This window comes from Apis laboriosa, unplaced genomic scaffold, assembly GCF_014066325.1.
Source record: "Apis laboriosa isolate Shangri-la unplaced genomic scaffold, ASM1406632v1 scaffold15_cov152, whole genome shotgun sequence".
Lineage (NCBI taxonomy): Eukaryota > Metazoa > Arthropoda > Insecta > Hymenoptera > Apidae > Apis > Apis laboriosa.
In genome coordinates, this window is record NW_025222086.1 from 411447 (window position 1) to 431145 (window position 19699).

At 23.7% G+C, this 19699-nt stretch overlaps 5 protein-coding genes and 1 long non-coding RNA gene across 15 annotated transcripts; 3 read left to right on the forward strand and 3 right to left on the reverse strand.

The window, feature by feature from the left end:
- Window positions 1-3619: 3619 nt before the first annotated feature.
- Window positions 3620-4575, reverse strand: LOC122710881 (60S ribosomal protein L30). Of its 2 annotated transcripts, none has more exons than XM_043929088.1 (3): window positions 4515-4575; window positions 4093-4238; window positions 3620-3833 (listed from the first exon to the last, which is right to left on the reverse strand). In XM_043929088.1, the coding sequence occupies exons 1-3, from the start codon at window positions 4533-4535 to the stop codon at window positions 3656-3658; spliced, it is 345 nt and encodes a 114-aa protein (XP_043785023.1). In that variant the 5' UTR covers window positions 4536-4575; the 3' UTR covers window positions 3620-3655. The 2 variants fall into 2 exon arrangements, with proteins under 2 accessions (XP_043785023.1, XP_043785024.1); XM_043929089.1 differs by having other exon boundaries at window positions 4093-4243; window positions 4519-4558.
- A 942-nt stretch (window positions 4576-5517) lies between these two features.
- Window positions 5518-8137, forward strand: LOC122710895 (mannose-6-phosphate isomerase). 3 transcript variants are annotated; one of them, XM_043929117.1, is made up of 6 exons: window positions 5518-5795; window positions 6090-6423; window positions 6558-6873; window positions 7006-7173; window positions 7279-7481; window positions 7576-8136. In XM_043929117.1, the coding sequence occupies exons 2-6, from the start codon at window positions 6106-6108 to the stop codon at window positions 7780-7782; spliced, it is 1212 nt and encodes a 403-aa protein (XP_043785052.1). In that variant the 5' UTR covers window positions 5518-5795; window positions 6090-6105; the 3' UTR covers window positions 7783-8136. The 3 variants fall into 3 exon arrangements, with proteins under 3 accessions (XP_043785052.1, XP_043785054.1, XP_043785053.1); XM_043929119.1 differs by having other exon boundaries at window positions 5711-5729; window positions 7576-8137; XM_043929118.1 differs by having other exon boundaries at window positions 5723-5834; window positions 7576-8137.
- Window positions 7261-10371, reverse strand: LOC122710896 (general transcription factor IIF subunit 2). 4 transcript variants are annotated; one of them, XR_006346010.1, is made up of 8 exons: window positions 10118-10371; window positions 9872-10023; window positions 9712-9801; window positions 9511-9635; window positions 9271-9414; window positions 9026-9184; window positions 7664-7794; window positions 7261-7449 (listed from the first exon to the last, which is right to left on the reverse strand). XR_006346010.1 is itself a non-coding variant. In XM_043929123.1 (7 exons), the coding sequence occupies exons 1-6, from the start codon at window positions 10264-10266 to the stop codon at window positions 9029-9031; spliced, it is 816 nt and encodes a 271-aa protein (XP_043785058.1). In that variant the 5' UTR covers window positions 10267-10371; the 3' UTR covers window positions 7261-7449; window positions 9026-9028. The 4 variants fall into 4 exon arrangements, 3 of the variants coding, with proteins under 3 accessions (XP_043785058.1, XP_043785057.1, XP_043785055.1); XM_043929123.1 differs by lacking the exon at window positions 7664-7794; XM_043929122.1 differs by lacking the exon at window positions 7261-7449 and having other exon boundaries at window positions 7525-7794.
- Window positions 10372-11066: 695 nt separating this feature from the next.
- LOC122710887 (39S ribosomal protein L41, mitochondrial) lies at window positions 11067-11870 on the forward strand. The gene is made up of 2 exons (XM_043929099.1): window positions 11067-11338; window positions 11445-11870. The coding sequence occupies exons 1-2, from the start codon at window positions 11179-11181 to the stop codon at window positions 11783-11785; spliced, it is 501 nt and encodes a 166-aa protein (XP_043785034.1). The 5' UTR covers window positions 11067-11178; the 3' UTR covers window positions 11786-11870.
- Window positions 11871-13341: 1471 nt separating this feature from the next.
- On the reverse strand, window positions 13342-19378 carry LOC122710885 (serine/threonine-protein kinase SIK2-like). Of its 4 annotated transcripts, XM_043929096.1 has the most exons (11): window positions 19132-19378; window positions 18862-18973; window positions 18254-18462; window positions 18024-18170; window positions 17623-17943; window positions 17420-17543; window positions 17116-17327; window positions 16781-16926; window positions 15650-16194; window positions 15158-15570; window positions 13342-14268 (listed from the first exon to the last, which is right to left on the reverse strand). In XM_043929096.1, exons 3-11 carry the CDS (start codon window positions 18377-18379, stop codon window positions 14137-14139), a joined length of 2166 nt encoding a protein of 721 aa, XP_043785031.1. In that variant the 5' UTR covers window positions 18380-18462; window positions 18862-18973; window positions 19132-19378; the 3' UTR covers window positions 13342-14136. The 4 variants fall into 4 exon arrangements, with proteins under 4 accessions (XP_043785031.1, XP_043785032.1, XP_043785029.1 ...); XM_043929097.1 differs by lacking the exon at window positions 18862-18973; XM_043929094.1 differs by having other exon boundaries at window positions 18862-19378.
- LOC122710886 lies at window positions 15830-16791 on the forward strand. Its single transcript, XR_006346007.1, has 2 exons — window positions 15830-15970; window positions 16038-16791. It is a non-coding gene; the product is annotated as an uncharacterized LOC122710886 (long non-coding RNA).
- Window positions 19379-19699: the final 321 nt, after the last annotated feature.

The window sequence follows — 19699 nt, forward strand, 5'->3', positions numbered from 1 at the left end:
AAGCACTGACTCTACTCTGTACCGAAAACGAATATTTATAAAAAGAAAAAAATAAAAATAAGAAACTAATAACGCGTCCGTCATAAATCATAATCGGCGAACAAACACTGATTCTACCTTCGCGTTTGATTATTCTAATTAATAAAATTTAATCAGAGCTATTGTGCTCTAAAAAATATTAAAAATACTATGACGAAGCAAACACTGATTCTATTAACCGCATTGCGCGCGGTCGCAAATATTTTCTGAAATTAACATTAAATTAGTGGGGTGGGAGAGAGAGATAAAAGAAGAAACAATATCTTTTTGATATTTTTCTTCTTCTGTCTATCGTACATTTGTTCTGAAAATATTGCTAAATTATGAATTATGTATAAAAATGTTAACAATTATTTGTAAATATCTGATATTTAATAAAATTATTCGTATCAGATTTTAAAATTTAATTTCCAATGATAAATCATGAAAGTGCTTTATAAATTTCTAATTTTTTTCACTTTCTTTTAATTGAAACGTAATTTTATTATGAATTGCTTAACAACAATCACCAATAATCCTATAAAACAGATTAAAAATTTATACATACGAAATATAAAATTTTACCACATCAAGAAAGGCGTCCATATTGGAATTTTTCCCGCCTTCGAGAGCTACCATCATGACGCTACCAATTAAACCTGCGCAGAAAAAAAATCAAAACTTCTAAATAAATCAATTGAATAAAATGTATGAAATTAGATTATGTTAATAAAGTTAATCACAACAATCAAGTCAAATAAAAACTCACGATATAACCTATCTTAAACTCGACACTCCATTTATCATACGAAGAACGAGAAATGAACTCAAAATGATTTAATTGTCAAAGAATTAACAATTCTAATAATTGTTGTATAGAATATTGAACGAAGATGTATTAATTAAATAAAAAAACGCACAAATGATAAAAAGATAACACTATTAAATTATTACGCATTAAATATAACACACGTCTCGAGAAAATTTCAAACGTCTAATCCTCACGACGAATAATGTAGCTTTGCGCTTCGATTTCGCGCATCGAATAACAATATGGAGAGGGGATACGCTCGACAACAATTCGACAAGCCGAAACATGTTTGAACACAAATCCAATTTCTTGGAAACACAATACCATAAGGATTGTTTCTAGCCTCGAGCAAAATAAAAACGATCAAAAAAATAAACAATACAAACAGACGTGAGACGTTACACACAATATATATACATTCGAAAAAATACGCGACACTCGAATAATACGATTTCACGAAATGAATTGACGAACGAACGAACCGTAAAAAATTTCTTTTATTTTAATACGACTAAAATAATAAAAAATAAAGATCGAGAACGTAAAATAAACGTACGTAATTAAAATTATATTAAAAAGGACCAATATACCATTTCAAATTCTGTTTCGAAATATTTCGATACGAGACGTTAATGACGCAATAAACGCGAAATGAACAATCGAAGGAAAAGACGCAAAGAAACACAAAAAAGCTAATTAATTTCGTTTTCGCTACACTGAATGGATTATTTAAAAACCTAAATTAACAATGATTGATAAATTTGGTAATAATAAGAATAAAATAACTTACCGAATAATTCGAATTCGCGACGACACGTCCACTCCACACAATTTTCAACTGTAGACTGACGTCATGCGCAGTGTGATGCGCAGTGCGATGCGCACTGATTCGTCTCGCGCCTCGAATTAAGCGACGTTCTGATTGGCTGGCTCATAAAGCTTATTTTTCCATTCAAAAACGCGCGAAAAATTGAAATATATAATTATTTATATATAATTATTTATAATATAATATATTAATTATTATTGTTTAAAATTGGAATTTTGTAAATAGGAGATATGTTTATTGGAAAAATAAAATAATAAAAAATTTATTATTAATAAAATTTTTAATTTAATTAAGATAGTAAAACAATTATAGTACAAAAAAGGAATTCAATATAAAAATTAATTAAAGTCAAATAAAAAACACAAAAGAAAAATTTAACAAAAAACTTAAATAAATTCATGAAAATTGAAAAAAGAACAAAAGTAACTGAATTTGTTATAATTGAAGATTTATTATAATTCATAAGAATTGAATTTAATTTAAAAATAAATAAATTTAAAAAATTAATCCCACTTCCAATCAAACAGTAATCTACACAAACATGATAAAAGTTAAAATATTGTTCAATTTTAATATAATAATCATTAAACAAATACATATTAATTAAACAAAGTTTTTTTATCTATAATTAATATCTAATATTATAATAAAAATTTTGTATTTATGTATCTCTGTCGGTGAATCGCATGCTGTCACTATAATTTTCAACTGTAAACTCACACCATTTATAGTATGATGCGCAATGATTCATTCTGCTGCTAAGTTTTAATGGCTTTCTGATTGGCTGGAATAATGGAGTTGTTTGCTATTTATTTTAACTGCGCAAAAATAGAAATAAAATATATTCTATTTTAATTGTAAATTTTTATAACAAAAGATCCATCCATTATAAATATAAAAATAAACTAATATAATTAAATTAAAATGAATTTTCAATAAAAATTATTTAAATTAGGAAAACTAAAATATAAAATTAAATATTTAAAACAAAATAATCAAATTTAAAAAGAGTATAAAACAGAAGTATAAGAAAGAATATAAAACAGAAGTCAACATAAAGTATATTTAATACTAAAGTGTGATAGAAGAATTTAAAACAAAACTAAAAAAAAAAATTTTAAACTAAAACAAATGTTTTAAAAAAGACTAAAAAATAAATAAAAAAATTTGTTCATCATTTCTTAAATAATAAGAATTGAAGATCAACGCCATCTTTTAAAGACTTTTAGAAATTTGATTCTTTGAAAAAATATTTTTTCAAAGAAAGTATTCAAGAAATAATGCTGAAAATCAATCCTTATTCTATTCTATTTCTATTTATTCTATTCTATATCTATTTTTACTATTTACTCTCTTTATTTATTAGTTTCATTTGCGGCATTCTAAAAGTAACATGATTGGATAATTCTTAATCTATCTCCGTTTTTTTCCTGTTATTCTCTCTGTGGTCTCTTTTTGGTCTGCAAAATTTATATCCAAAAAATTATTTTCATAATTCATATTTGATTAATAATTAAAAACAATGAAAAAAATAAGAAATTCCTATAGGATTCCTATATAATTTTCCTATATAATAATATTTTATTTATTAAATTTTCATGATTATTTATATTATATAAATATTATATAAATACTAATATTTTCAATTTTATTAAAAATAAATATAAATAATTTATGTAAACAGAATATGGATTAAAAAGCAGATTTAAAAACACACAAATATTAAATCTATTTAATAACTCATCTATAAGTTTTATTTTATTAAAAATAATTTCTTTGGAAATAATATATAATATCTAAGAAAAGTATCATCAATAAAAACTTGCATACTATTTAGATTTTCATAAAAAAATATTTATCGCGAATTTTAAAAAATTTTTGAATTTTATTAATATTAATTTATAATTATAATTTAAATTAAAAATGTAAGTAGGAAAAATTAATAAAACATACAAAATAACTATATTTTTATTAAAATTTTATTAAATAAAAAATATTTATGGTTGTTCACCAGTAGGCATAGATTTTATAATATCTGAATTTCCAGGGTCTGTAATAGAAAGAGTACATACACGGAAATATTTTCCACATGCAGTACCTAATTCTATGTTATTTCCAATATAATGATGCACACCAGTTTTTGCCAACATAGCATAATATTCTATCTCTGATTTCCTGTTAAACAAATAAAACAAATATTTATAGCTTTAATTTAGTAACATAAATTTGAAGTGTCTCTGCACTTACAAACAGAGACGTGAGACTACTCCGTAGGACTCCTATTATGAGTGTACAAATCAATATGAAACATATAAAATTTTTTTAATATATTTGTCAACATTCAATATAACATTCAATGTAAAATATTATTTTATATTGCTCATATTGCTTTGTAATTATTTATAATTAAAGGAGTACTACATCTCAGTCTCACCTTAAAGGTGCAGCATTATTAGCAATGATGACTAATTTTGCTTTTCCTTGCCGGAGGGACTTCAATGTCTGCTTATATCCCAGAACATATTTTCCTGATTTCATAACAAGGGCCAATCTGGAGTTGATCCCTTCTTGAGATTTTTTCTGTTAATAAATACATATATTTATAAATACAAACATATACATATATTTAAACTATTAACCTCTAACTCTTACTATCCTCCTATTATCAAAAAATTATTTAAACATTTAAAAAAAAATTTATTTTAAAAATGGTTTAAAAATATAATAATAAATTTAATTCATATTTATATATTAGTATTATTATTTTAATGTACTAATATTTTAAAAATATAAAGAATAATTTTAACATATGCTTTGAAAATTGAATCGCACGTGTAAATTTGAAAAAGAATTTACCTGTTTTTTTTGAGCTACCATTTTTACTATTTAATAGATGAATACTAAAACAAAAATTTTAACATATTTAATAATACTTGTTCATATCAATTATTATATCAATTATAATAATAAAATTATTACAAAATATTAAAAAAATACTTACTTTTTCAAGTACACGCAATGTCATAGAACACGATAGACGTGAAAAAGACTGAATATATCGTTATATGTTCGAGTTGAAGATTGCCATGAAATACAAAGTACATAGAATATGTTTCTATTATGTTTCTGCTATATATATTATTTTTATTCATTTATGTTTTGCAATATAGTATTTTAATATATATATTTAATATATAAATTATAAATATATAACTTAAAGTAATAAAATTATAAAAATTTTATAATTAAATAAATATTGATTTATAAAATCATAAAAGAACTTAATATTACTTATATTACTTATCAATTTAATTAATATTTTTTCATTTTACTATTACTATTAAATTAATTATTTATAGATTTTTTTTAAGCAAATTAAAATAATTTATCAAATAATCTTTATAATCTTTATAATTTTGTAACTATTTGTAATTATATATTAAATTTGTAATTCAATATATTATAATTTTGTAGTTTTATAAAATGTAAATAAGTTATAAAAATTTGAATTTATTTTATTAATAAAATAAATATAATATAATAAAATAAATGAGAAAATAATAAGAAAATAGTTTAATTATTAATACATTTTAATATATTAAATAATGTTTTAATTATATAACAAACATGGTAATAAATAAGGGTGAAATATTGCATGTATTTATCAAATATTATCATGGATGAAACTTTCTATATGACTTTATTTCCTTTTACACTAATTTATATTTATAATATATATATATATATATATATATATATATAATACGAAAGTAACTCTCATATCATATATTTGTTTTTTTCATATTATATTTAATTAACTTTTTAATCAATTTATGAGTTACGTTTGGTATTTAGCATATTTCATAGAACTAGCTTCAAGCATAATAAATTTTTTCTTTTTAATTATTTTAAAAATTTATTATATTTAAATTTCTCAATTTAGAAAGATGGAAATACAAGATCCGCGCTGGAAAAATAAGATTAGCGTTTTGGTTTCCCTGACAACGAAAGTAGAGTGGGGAAAACTCGTTTTGTTCGCGAATAAAATTTAGACAACATTTATCAAAAAAAGTGATAATATTCATATTTACGTGTCACTTTTTTATCATACTTAGAGTTTGCACAAATGATCAAATAGTTAATATCTTAACATTATTTACATCTTGTAGTTTATATGTAATGTTACAAAAAATTATAAACATATGTTTTCATTTAAAATACAATAATATTACATATTCTAATAGAAAATATGTATAAAAATATTATTAAAAAATTTAAATTAAAAATAAAAACAAATTTTTATTCTAAAGTGTATCTTAATATATTTTATATATAAAATTTTAATACAATATATAAAAGATATATAAAAGTGTTTTTAATAAGTGTTTTTAATTTTTAATATTAAGTGTTTATTGTTATTTCTTGTTTCAGAAATATTTTTAAAATAATGGAACTTAAATGTAAAGTACAAACATATGATTGGGGAAAATATGGTATTGATAGTACTGTAGCAACATTAATGAAATCTGCTAATAGAGATTTTATATTGGATGAAAAAAAACCATATGCAGAGTTGTGGATGGGTACACATCCTAATGGTCCTTCATATATAAAAGATTTAAATATATCATTAGAAAAATATATAAAACAAAATAGTCATGTATTAGGAAATGATGTTCAAAAAATATTTGGTCATCAGTTACCATTTCTTTTTAAAGTCTTATCTGTGAACAAAGCATTATCAATTCAAGCACATCCAAATAAGGTATATATGTTTTAATGATATATAGACAAACATAAATATATATTATGATTATCTTCTGATAATGCTTCTAATAAATGCTTTTATGTAATACAATTATCTAATATAAAATATTGTACTGATATATTTTAACATAGGAAAAAGCAAAGGAATTGCATCAACAATATCCTACTATTTACAAAGATGCAAATCATAAACCTGAAATTGCAATAGCATTAACACCTTTTGAAGCTCTTTGTGGTTTCCGTCCAATTAGAGAGATACAAGAATTTCTAAAAATTCTTCCAGAATTACGTACTGTAATAGGAGAAGCTAAAGTACTTAAATTTATGACAACAGATGAAGCAGACAATACTAAAGCTTTGAAAACATGTTTTCATAGTCTAATGACTTGTGATCCTGGATTAATAGCACTACAACTCAGAAAATTACTTGACAGATTATCTAATTTGGGTACTTTTTAATAATTAAATAATAATAATAAATATTTCTTAATAATTATATAATAATTAATAATAATTATATAATATTAATAATTAAATATTTATAAATATTTTTTCATTAATAAAAAATAATTGTTTTTAGATGAATCATTAAGGCAAACTTTACATGCTAGTTTACTAGAAAGACTATATTCAGATTTCCCAGGAGATGTAGGATGTTTTGGTATTTATTTTTTTAATTTCATAATAATGCAGCCTGGAGAGGCTATATATCTTGGACCAAATGTACCACATGCATATCTTTCTGGTGGTCAGCAATTTATAATATATTTTATATTATCATCTTTATATAATATATATATGCTGAAATATAATTATATTTTAACAAATGAAATTTAACATATTAAAATTATAGATTGTATAGAATGCATGGCATGCTCTGATAATGTAATACGTGCAGGATTGACTTCTAAATTAAAAGATGTACCAACATTAATTGAAATGTTAAGTTACATTTGTGAACCAATTTCTGCAAAAAGATTTCAACCTTCTCGTGAAGATGAATGTACAGAAGTATTTCGTCCTCCTGTAAAAGATTTTGCTGTTGCTAAAATTACAGTAAGTTTCTTTATGAAAAGTTATCAGTTATTAAATGTTTATTAAATCAGTTATTAAAAAAATTTTTTTAAATTTGTAAAAAATATTTTTTTAGATTCCTCCTGGAAGAGCTTCATATAATATTATTCCCAGAAATACAGCTAGTATTTTAATTATCATAAATGGAAAAGGTGAAATCTCACCATCAAAAATTCTTTATCGAGGTTCTGTTATATTTATTCCAGCAAATGATAAAATCGGAATTAAAGTTTTATGTGGATGTCATCCTATGTTGATGTTTCAAGCTTTTGTAAATGTTTAAAAAAACTGAATACTTAAAAAAAAAAAAGTGATAAGACAATTTGCACGCACAAAGTATTATTGCACTTTTGAAATGCTTAAATTTTAATCTAAAATTGTTGATCTTAAAATTTTATCAATAATTATGAATAATTGAGAGTTTATTATATATTATATTATCAATATCATTCTTTTTAATAGATATATGATTTTCATAGTAAGATTCTATAATTAATAGAATTATATTAATATCATATCAATAATAGTTAATAGAATTGATATCTGAGTATAATGTTTTCATTAAATCACAAATGCATAAATGAGAAACATTCCTTTTAGTTTTATATTGAAAAGCATTTATCTTTTACAATTCCTGCCATATTATGTATTATAACATTTTAACATATAAATAATATTTCTTTTAACTAATTATTTTTATGAATTACGAAAATTATTTCATCTTTTTTGAATAAAAAAGAAATATACTTATGCAATTATGTACTTAAATATTTCTTATTTTGAAATATATATTTTTATATCTGTCATAGTAATATTCATTCCAAAAACAGAAGACCATATATAATAATATAATAATATATAATAACTCTAGTCAGTTATGTTAACTAATATTTTCTTATGCTTATTATAAATATACAGAAAGATTATATACATATATAGACATTTTATGAAATATAGGTTTATTGTACAATTTAAAATATGCATATATATATATTTATAAAAAAATATATTTGTTTATATTTATTATAAATTAAATGTTAATATTAATTATTATAAATTATTATAAATTAAATGTTAATATTGAACCATATTATTTTTTCAATATTTTAATATATGTATACAATACATTATTTTTTATGTATTTTAGAAATATTTATAAATCTTGTAAACTATGTATTTAAATAATACAATTCTTTTTTTTTATATAAAGTATAAATATATGCTTTACAAATGTACAATTTTCTCTTATAATTATATCATAATAAGAAAAAGTATTGTAATATTTATAATTAAGAAGATTGTATATATTCAACTTTTAACCATTTACATTAAAAAAAAATAAAGAAACATTTTATTTAGTCTTAAAAATATTTCTTCTATATTGATATACATAACACAATAAATCTATAAATGTATATCTAAAAAATTTGATCAAATAATATTAATTTCGCACAGCCTCAAAAGTGAAATAATGTAAAATTTGTTTAATTTCATTTTACATAAATAAAAATTAATAAAACAAATACCTTTTAATCATCATCTGATTCATCAACTTTTTTTTGTATATCTTCAAGTTTTTCTTCTTCTTTATAATGCCGATATTCTGGTTTTAACTCCCACATATTTCTGTGAGGATTTTTCAAATTATAATTACAAACTTCATTTAATATTTCCTTTAGATATACCTATATATAATATGAATGAATGAATAAATAATAATTAAAATTGATATAATGTATATGTATATAATTGTAAATAAAACATTATTTACAATAGGTTGTCTTGTAATCTTCACAAGATCTCTTATGTTATAATATTGATGTTTTTCAAATGCAGCAAATAACATATCCAATACTGCATCTTTATCATCTCTCATCTTTTTACCTTCTGCTTTTTTCTTTTCTGCATATTCAATCTATAAAAATATTTATAATAATATAAAAATATTTATAAAAATGTTTATATAATATATTTTAAATATTTAAGTAATATAATATTATAATATACTCACATTATGCTTATGATCAGAAACTGGTTTGAAATTTTGGACTACTCTATCTAATTGTTGAACTTGTCTTTGTGGTACAGAAGCCCTTTTAATACTTTGTAATTTTAATTTCATATAACAATTATCAGCTAAAGAAATAAATGTAAGTTATATACATGTATTCAGTAATAAAATATTTTAAATATTTTGAGATAATATTTTTACCATATGGACGACATTCTAATTTTTGTACAATTCTTCCTTCCATATAAAGTTTTTCAGTTTCAGGAACTATAGAATCTGAACTACTTGAAGCTAGAAAAGATGAATTTATTAAAACATATAATAAATATCTTATGTTTAAATATTTTTTGCAATAACTTACGAGTAACATGAGAAAATACACCTAACATTTGTTTTGTTACTGTTGTAACATCTAATCTATGTTGTTTTGGAATTTCTTCCTCTCCAGGTTCTTTTAAAGCTAAAACAGCTTCAGATAATCTAAGAGATACTTCTGCTTTTTGACCAGGATTTCTAATAATATATATATATATACATATATATAATATATTGCTTTTATAAAATTATAACATTAAATATGATTTAATAATTACATTTAAAAACATACTTAGTTATCTTTAATTTACCAACTTCTATATTGCCAGGTGCTTTTTCCCATTTATTTGCTATATATTTAGGTACCTTCACAAGCCATACACCTCTGCCTGCATTACTTAAATCTAATTCTTTTTCTGTATGTGACACATTCGCAGACATGATTTATTTAAAAAGAAATTTTATTTCAAAAATCAAATATTATATAGTAAAATAAATAAAATTATATTATATATGATATTTCTATATTTCGTAGAAGAAAATATATAAGAAATATATAATAATAAATTTTAATTATTCTACTAATAATCTAACAATAATACTAATAATAAATCTAAATAGTTATTCGATTTAAAAAAATGTAATGCCTATCAGTTCTTTTATTTATACAGTTAGGTTACAAAATATATGATATATATTTCAAAATATATGAATAGAACTAACCATTGATAACAAATATTTTAGATTCACTATACATAAAGAAATATGATTAAGTTTTACAAATATGATTATATATTAAATAAGATTCTAAATTAAAATATACTTTATTTATATTTTTTATTATATAAAATTATTGTAAATTACAAATTGATAAAATATGAAATAATTTGCGATTTAATGTTAATAATTTTTATACTATACATAACTATAGTTACATGCGATGAGGATTTAAAAAACAATAAATTTAAAATACTAAATATAATAATAAATATGAAATAATAAAAATAATTGAGTTTATAAATTCTTTTCTCATTAAATTTAAATAAAATTATTTTCAAAATAATATATTGATTATACATACTTTATAACAAACATAATAATATTTATAAAAAAGTGTATGATAATTTCTTTTTCTTATTTTTTCTTCAATATTTATAAATAAATAAATAATTTATTGCTTTTTACAATAATATTGTGAAATATAAATAATTTTAATTGAATAATATATATATGTAAATATCAAATAATGCAAAACATAACCTCTTAAAATAATTTTGATAAGAAATATAAATTCATTTTTCAAATTCTTATAAGAATTTTGTATATAATTCAAATAATATTTTTTATTATAAAATGACATCTACATTTACTGTTATAACTCGACAAATTTCAATATCATCAACATGTTATGGTAAACGAAATTTTCGTATGATTCAATTATACAATAAAAGAGGTAGTCGTATGTTTAAGGAAGAACGAGCTAAAAATCCACACTACGATATTCCTATTGACAGTAAGTATATCTTTATTTACAATATATGATAATATTTCTCTTATATATTTTTAATAACAAAATGGATAATTACATCTTATATGTAATAATTAATAAATATTTTCAGGAAGAGGTGTAAAATCAACAGGGATGTGGGTAAAAAACAAATGGGTTAATATACCAGAAATGATACCAGAACTTGTTGTTCCTTCCTTAAAAGATTTTCATTTAAAACCATATGTTTCTTATAGAGTTACAGATTTTACTAAACGTGAATTTACAGCTAAAGATTTATTTAATATAGTATATGCTGATAAAATAAAAAAAGATTTTATTGAGGGTAAATTAGATCCAAATGGTGAATCATTAAATCCTAGTGAAAATGAAAAAATGACACCTAAAGAAGCTAGGGAACATGCTGAAATGACTGGTACAGATATTTTTTTAATGAATAAAAAAAGAGATTAAATAATATAAAATATTTCTATTAATTGTAATATCTATTAAATTTTCATTGTAATTGAATAATTATCTTCAAATAAAATAGATTCAATATTATATTTTACATAATGTTTTATTCAATATGCTGATACGCACAAATGTATACATTTCTTGACAATTTTGTAATTTATAAACATTAATTATTTACCATCATATATGATCTTTAAAAAATCATATATTAAGTACAAAATATTTAATTTATTGCAAATACAAAAACAGTCTGTTTCAATTATAAATGGAGTGTATTGCATATTTTCATTGATTTTACATAATTAGATTATTTTACTATATTTTTTCAATATCACACTAATTGATGGTAAATAATTATTTTACAAAGTACTTATATGTATTAATTGGACAATATATCGGCAAATAATAATTTCATATTATGTTACTTTTGCAAATATTTTTACTGCTAATAATCTTGCAAAATTCAATGGTATTTTAATGAAATAAACTTATTTAATGATAAATTAATATTTATAAATGATATACATTTTATGAAGTTTTGAATTTTTATCATTCTAAAAAAGACATAGATGAAAATACGTAACAATACCAAAATTGATTTTTCAATTCCCTTTGAATTTCTCTAAAACAGTTTTCGAAATGTCTTCTTGAGAATAATATGCCAGAACAAGATCTCGCATGATTATGCTAACTTAACAGCTATTTTTTTTTACTTATCAAAAGATTTTTTGAGCGAAGTTTGATTGTTTTTGTTGGGTAAAAAATGGCGGAAAATTTGAATATTAAAATCGTTGTCAGTTGTGCGCGGCCGGTATTGCTTCCTACTGACTACTAAAATCTAATACATATTTGCTTTAAAAAGTGCTGTATTCGTATCAAAATTTACATATAAACATATTTAAATTAATATTAATTTCATTTCTTTTCATTTAATAATAATTGTGTAAAAAGTTCATACAGCAGAACTATTTTTTGAATAAAATGATAATTTTGTACTTACATGCAAAATATAATATCAATAACTTGATACAATTTATATTTTTATATAGAAAATAATAAAATATACACATATAATTCAAAATATAAATAGTCACATAGTTATTTTAAATATTATGTATACAATAATTTTATTTAAACGTTTTTACAGAATGCAGCACTTTTTTCTTTATTTTAAACAGCAGCTACTATTTATCACTATTTATTGTTTTATTATTTCTTAATTTTCTATAACGATCATAATGAAGAGTGGAATGACGAAACACCTAGTTTTGTACAATATTATTAAATAGATATTAATAAAAACGTATAACAAAAAATTTTAACTTGGTTTCTTCATTTTATTAATTCCACTCTTCAATAAATAGAAAAGCATAAGTGGCATAATTCTTGCATTTAAGTTTAAATTAATTTTATTTCGTACGTTTTTATGAAATGAAGTATATTATGTTTTTTAATTTACATACATTTTATTATTATATTTTTTTATTGAGCATTGATTCTTCTTGTTTTATTTTTTAAATTTTGCTTGAATTATGTATTTTAATTAATTATTTATCAAATATTCAAATGGAAGTTATAAAATTCATAAATTGCGATCGATTTTTATATACTATCTTCTGATTCTGATTGATTGCTTTATAATATCATAAAAATAATAATACATATAAATAATACATTGTTGTCATTATATGATAATTTACTGAAATGAATAGTAGTATTCAAGAAGCATATCAAAAGTATTTTTCATTAATTATCATTAAAATATGCATATGTATACACATTGTGCTTTCAATTAAATGCCATTGTAAAACAAGATATATGCCACTTGCTCATGAATATAAACTTGGTGTTTTCTCTTGTTAATTATCAGTCTATGATATAATTGGATATTTGACTGAGAAAATCAGCCAATTAATAAGGCAGGCGCACATGCTACTATATGACAAAGATTTTTAACAATATTCATTATATATGCATGAAATATGTCATTATTTTATGAATGAAATATATGAATATATAAATATATGATAAAATGTGATGCTCAAAGCACATGGGAAAACCGAATTTGAATAAAAGCAAATCTTTGACATTTAGTATCATGTACCTTCCATTTAATTAAAGATTTTGCGTATGAAAGCTAGAATATTATGGAGGAAACAGTTCTATAATGAAATTTATACAACAGTTTAAATACGTAAAAAATAGATACAATAGAATACATAATCATAAAAATAAAAATACTGATATGGAAAGACTAGGAAGGCAATACTGCTTATTGTATTTTGTATATCTAATCTAGTCTTTCAGACTCAAAATCTCCAATACTAAAAATACAACAAGATAGATGTTTATTCCATTGGATCTCCAACATTTTCGAAGATGGTTGAATGAGGGTTGCTTCCAGTGGGCCATAAGAAACCACCTACACTGCCAGGTGGCAAATATGATGCTCCTCCACTGAGACCCACCTGATATATTTTCTTCTTTAAATTATTTACATTTGTATGTATATTCAAAATTTAATATCTTTATTATAAAATGTTAAAAAACAAGATTATTAAAAATATTAAAAAATAAAATTTAGAAAGCCAAATAAGGGAAATACAAATAATATGCTACAAATAATATGCATTTTCCAAGCTTAATGTTGAAATATATTTAATATTGTATTGTTTAGGAATTCAATCATAATAATTGTGCTAATATGATAGTTTTTGTGATTGTTGAATTATGTATTGGTGCAAATGTCGCATTGTTATTGTTTATGTATTTAACAGGCAAATAAATAACTATTTAAAATCATATTGTACAGTTATCAAAATAAAATTTTAGTTTTCATTTATATATATATATATATGTATACGTTAAAAATAAAAATATGGTAATTTATATAAATATCTATTAATCGTTTCTTAAAAAAAAAAAAATCAAAATTTTTTTGTTAACTGTACATTGACTTTAATTGGATTGGTACATGCATGAATTAAGGCAAATTAGAATGAACAATAAATCGCCAAATTAAAGAAAAATAATTTTTTATTTGCATCTAACACAAATAATTGTGCTTTTGTATCACAAATAACGTCTAATCGCTATTATAAACAATACTAATGATATTTACATAAATTCATCATTGTGAACATGATACACGTTCACAACAATATTAACATTATGAAAGGAACAAGTAACATAATATTCTATTTTGAGTTCGAATATAGATACGCAATTTTGGCATGATTTAAACTTGTTCCAAAAGAACAATGACGTCATGATCGTTGGACAGATACCAACAAGTTATTTTGTATTCCTTTCCGATAACTTTTTTATATTTAATCCAAACGATTTTTAAATTTCTATTTATAGAATTACCTGTTGGCTCCACAACAGTGTCCTTTCTGCTAATTGACAATCTGCTGCAAGTCGAGATGGCAAACTTTTCCATCTTTCTTCATCTCGTTTTCTTTCTCTATCAAAGTCTCTATCAACATGTCCCTGAGATAAAGGTGGTAAGATCTGTGTTCTTTGAGCTAGTTTATAACTGTCTTGTCTTGGTACGTGATCAGTGCGTCTAGTACTCGTTGCTACCGATATCGGAGTTGGACTTCCTCCACCTCTGTGTCTGTGATATAAGTTTCGTTTTTGTTGCAACATACGTTGTTGCACTAGCAATTGTAATTGTGTACTGGAATCACCACGAATTTTAAATTGTGCTTGATTTTCAGGTGATGTAGATGGTGGTCTTAAATGAACAAGATCTAAATGACCTCTAGCTTTGCCAGAATCTATAAAAATAATATAAATTTTTCAATAAGTTTATGACAAAAAATTTATATGATTGAAAGAATGTTTATGTTTTAATACCTTGAATACTTCGCTGCTTGGTTGGTCTATCTCCTCCACCTTGTTGAAAAAACAATAATCTGGGTCCACCATCTGAAGCTCTACGACCTTGAGAAACTCTTGATATTCTACCGGTAATTGGCGATGGACTCATAGGTGGTGGAGGCGTGCAGGAGGGCAAGCTACTTGTAAATGAATTTGCCCCTGAGTAATCTGGTGGGCAACCAGAATCAAAACTAGATTCAAAAAGCTCGGATGACGAACTACCACTACCACCCGCAATAAATAATGTTGTTCGACTAGGAGGATCAATAGAATCCATAAGAGGGGTATCAAAATGCTGTTGGTAATCACTCAATCTTCGATTAACTATTTGACTGTCAATTCGTTGACTAATATCTTGATCTAGGCCTAATCTATGTTCCTCAAGTTTAATTTGAGCTTCTCGCAATTCATCACCACTTGGACCTTCCTCTAAATCACCTTCTGCACTACAGCATCCTTCATCAGTTGAAGAACTAGTTGAACTAAATCTTTTTCCTCCTCGAGTTGCATCTTCCCTTGTTCTAGAAATAAATACGTAAACCAAATTTATCCAAAATATTCTAATTATTTGATAAAAGTTACTGTAGTGACGAATAAATATCAATTACGAAAATTTTTTTTAATGAAATCTTGTCCCTCCTATTTTTGCTGCATTGTTTTTATTAATATTAAAATATATAAAAATATGTAAAAAGCCACGAATTATAATAGAATTATAACAAAAACTATACAATATATGGCGATATAAAAACAAAGTAAATATTTAATATTGGAATATGGAATAACTCAAAATAAGAGGAAAGCAATGAAATAAAATGAAAGAATTACCAAAAATAAAGTGACAGCAAAGCACTTCCAATCCAACCTGTCCTGAAAATCTTCAATACATGCGTCACCGTCAATAAAGATCAACGTCCCACTAAGCTATCGCTGTAAATAAAAATTGTACAATTAACATTTAATTTTTTACAAATTCTTTTGACGGGCAGGATTGGAAGACAAGTAAATCGTTATTTTGATAAAAATTTTATAAATGAAAATGAAATTTAAACTAATATTATTAATAAATAAATAATACAAATAATTGTATTAATTAAATAAATATACCTTGACTTGAATTTGTCTTCTTTTGTTCTTGCAACACTTGGCCAACAAGCATTATTTGTAGTGCTACTGATACGATGTTGTTTTAATCTTTCTAATAATAAGAAATAAATAGCAGCATGATGATCATAGCTACTATTCCTTAATGACTAAAAGAAATAAGAATATTGTTTTAACGCAATTGTTTAAACACAATTTATATTTAAAATATATTACTAATATTAGTAAGTATATTACTAATATTAGTAGTATATTACTAATATTAGTATTATTACAAATAAAATATTACTATAAGTATATATATAGTACATAATATAGTTTATAAATAAAAAATATACCTCTCTAGTTCGCGTGATATCTATGCCTAAACTATGCATAAGTCGAAGTATTTGTTCATTTGGTTCTTGGATAGATGATGATGACCTTGTTATAATCATTGAACAAATAGTATCTGCTGATCCAGCCATCCAACGATGTCTCTTTATTTGTGGAATAGTATATCGTTTTGTAGGTTCCAAAACTAACATTTTTCGAATTAAACTTTCACAATCTAGATAAAAAATAAAAATTTATTATATTAAATATTTCAATTTTTTAAATAAAATTTTAAATTAATGTAAATATATATTTTAAATGTAATACCTGTACTCATGAAATATGGAATTCTAAATCTTCCACTTAAAACACGATCTCTTAAAGATTGAAGGGTAGATCCATCAAAGGGCAGTGCTCCACATACTAATACATATAGTACGACACCTAAACTCTATAATAATAAAACAATAATATAATAAATTATTTACATTATATGTTATATATTATATAAATATATATAATTTCCTTACCCATACATCAATTTCAGGACCAGCATAATGTTTCCCTCGAAAAACTTCTGGTGCTGCATAAGGAGGGCTTCCACACCATGTACTTAATCTTTCTCCAGGTGAAAATCTATTACTAAAACCAAAATCAGCAATCTTAACATTCATCTGAGCATCTAAGAGTAAATTTTCAGCTTTGAGATCACGATGTGCTACACCCGTTGCATGGCAGTATTCAACCGCAGAAAGTATTTGAGCAAATGTTGCACGAGCTCTGGGTTCTCCCATTCTTCCATATCGTGCAATATAGTCAAATATTTCACCCTTACTTGCATATTCACATACCTAAGATAATAAAATCATATTCATTTTTAAAATTTTTTAAAATTTAAATCAAAGAAAATCAAAAAATTATTAAAATATACCATATATATCATATTTTTTGTTTCCATTACTTGATATAATTTCACAATATGTGGATGTTCTAATTGCTTCATTATTTCTACCTCTCTATAAACTTTTTCAAGATTAGTAGGATCTAATTGTGTTTTATCAATTATTTTAATAGCTACCTAAAAAAAAATATTGAATTTTTTTTAAGAAAAAAGATAACAGAAAATATATACAATAAGCAAATGTAATAAATTATATCTACCTCTGTCTTAGTAATACGATGTCTAGCTAATTTTACCACTGCAAAGTTTCCTTTGCCAATGGTACCTTCAATATCATAAAATCCTACACGAATTTGTTTTTTTCCTTGTCCCACTCCAGAATCCATTTTAATTAAAAAATGTGTTTATTAACAAATAACTTGAAATGACTATATTTTTTTTTATTGTATTGTACAAATAAATTAAATTACTGAAAACAAAAAGAAAAGATACTTTAATATTTATCATAAAATAATATTTTAAAATAGTTTTTATTTTCTTGAGTAATATGTTAATCTGTGAATATATTAATTAAATGTTAATATATTAATATGTATAATATATTAATATAATATATTAATATAATAATAATATAATATATTAATCTTTCATTGCTTCCATCTAATAATAAATAATAAAATTTCATTATATATGTATACAAATTGAAAGTTTTTTAAATTTAAAAGTTTTATTACAATTTTCGATCGAAAAAAATATTTTTAATGAGAATCGTTCATGCAATTATATGCGCAGCATATCAGAACAATATTATTATTTCGAATAAAAATACTAAAAGTTGAGGAAGGCTTTGCAAAAGAATTTTCCTTACAAAAATGTAAAAGCTTCCTGCAACAAGTACAATAGCTATTCTCACTGACGTCATGGATCGACAACGACCTCTTGCCTATCGACGGGTCCAGGATCGATACTTGTCGATAGTCCTCGATAAGATAAAAGAAAAAAAAAAAAAATAGAAGTAGAAAAAAAGGCCAAAAGAATATTGATATTTATAAATTATTTTAAGCAATATGTTGCTTTTCTTCAAACACGACACAAGAAATACAACTAACATTAAATGACAAATGCTCACTATACTTACATTCGATCTTTGCTTGAATTACCGGATATGACACGTTCCGAACCGGTAGAACCGTTTTTGAAGCAAAAAAATCGTTTTGGCGCTACCGACCTCAATGGGTACGTAAGGTCGGAGAGCCGATGCCATCGGTAAAAAATCGTCCTTTACGTTCACGAGATTCCAAATCTCGTTTTAAAGTGGCGGCGGTCCTAAGACAAGAGTCGTAGGAGCTTCGCGTAATACGACGGTTCGATACCGACTGACCGACGGCCATGTTGCTACCCCCCTGCTATGCTAGAGTCGCTGGCCTCGTCTCTCTCTCACTCTTTCTCTCTCTCTTCCCTCATCACCCTCCTTATCCCCTTGTCTACTTCCACCATTCTTAGTGAACACTACACTACCATTACCACCAATACCACCCTCGCGTCGTTTTTCCCCACCAGATTCCTACACCACTACTGTTATGGAACGCGTGCACGCGCGCACACGTTATCTTCGACAATTGACGTCAACGTACCTACGTGCTACTATCGGCTCATCGTTAATTGTTCCTGGGTGTAATTGCAAAGCAAATAGCTCATATGCTACC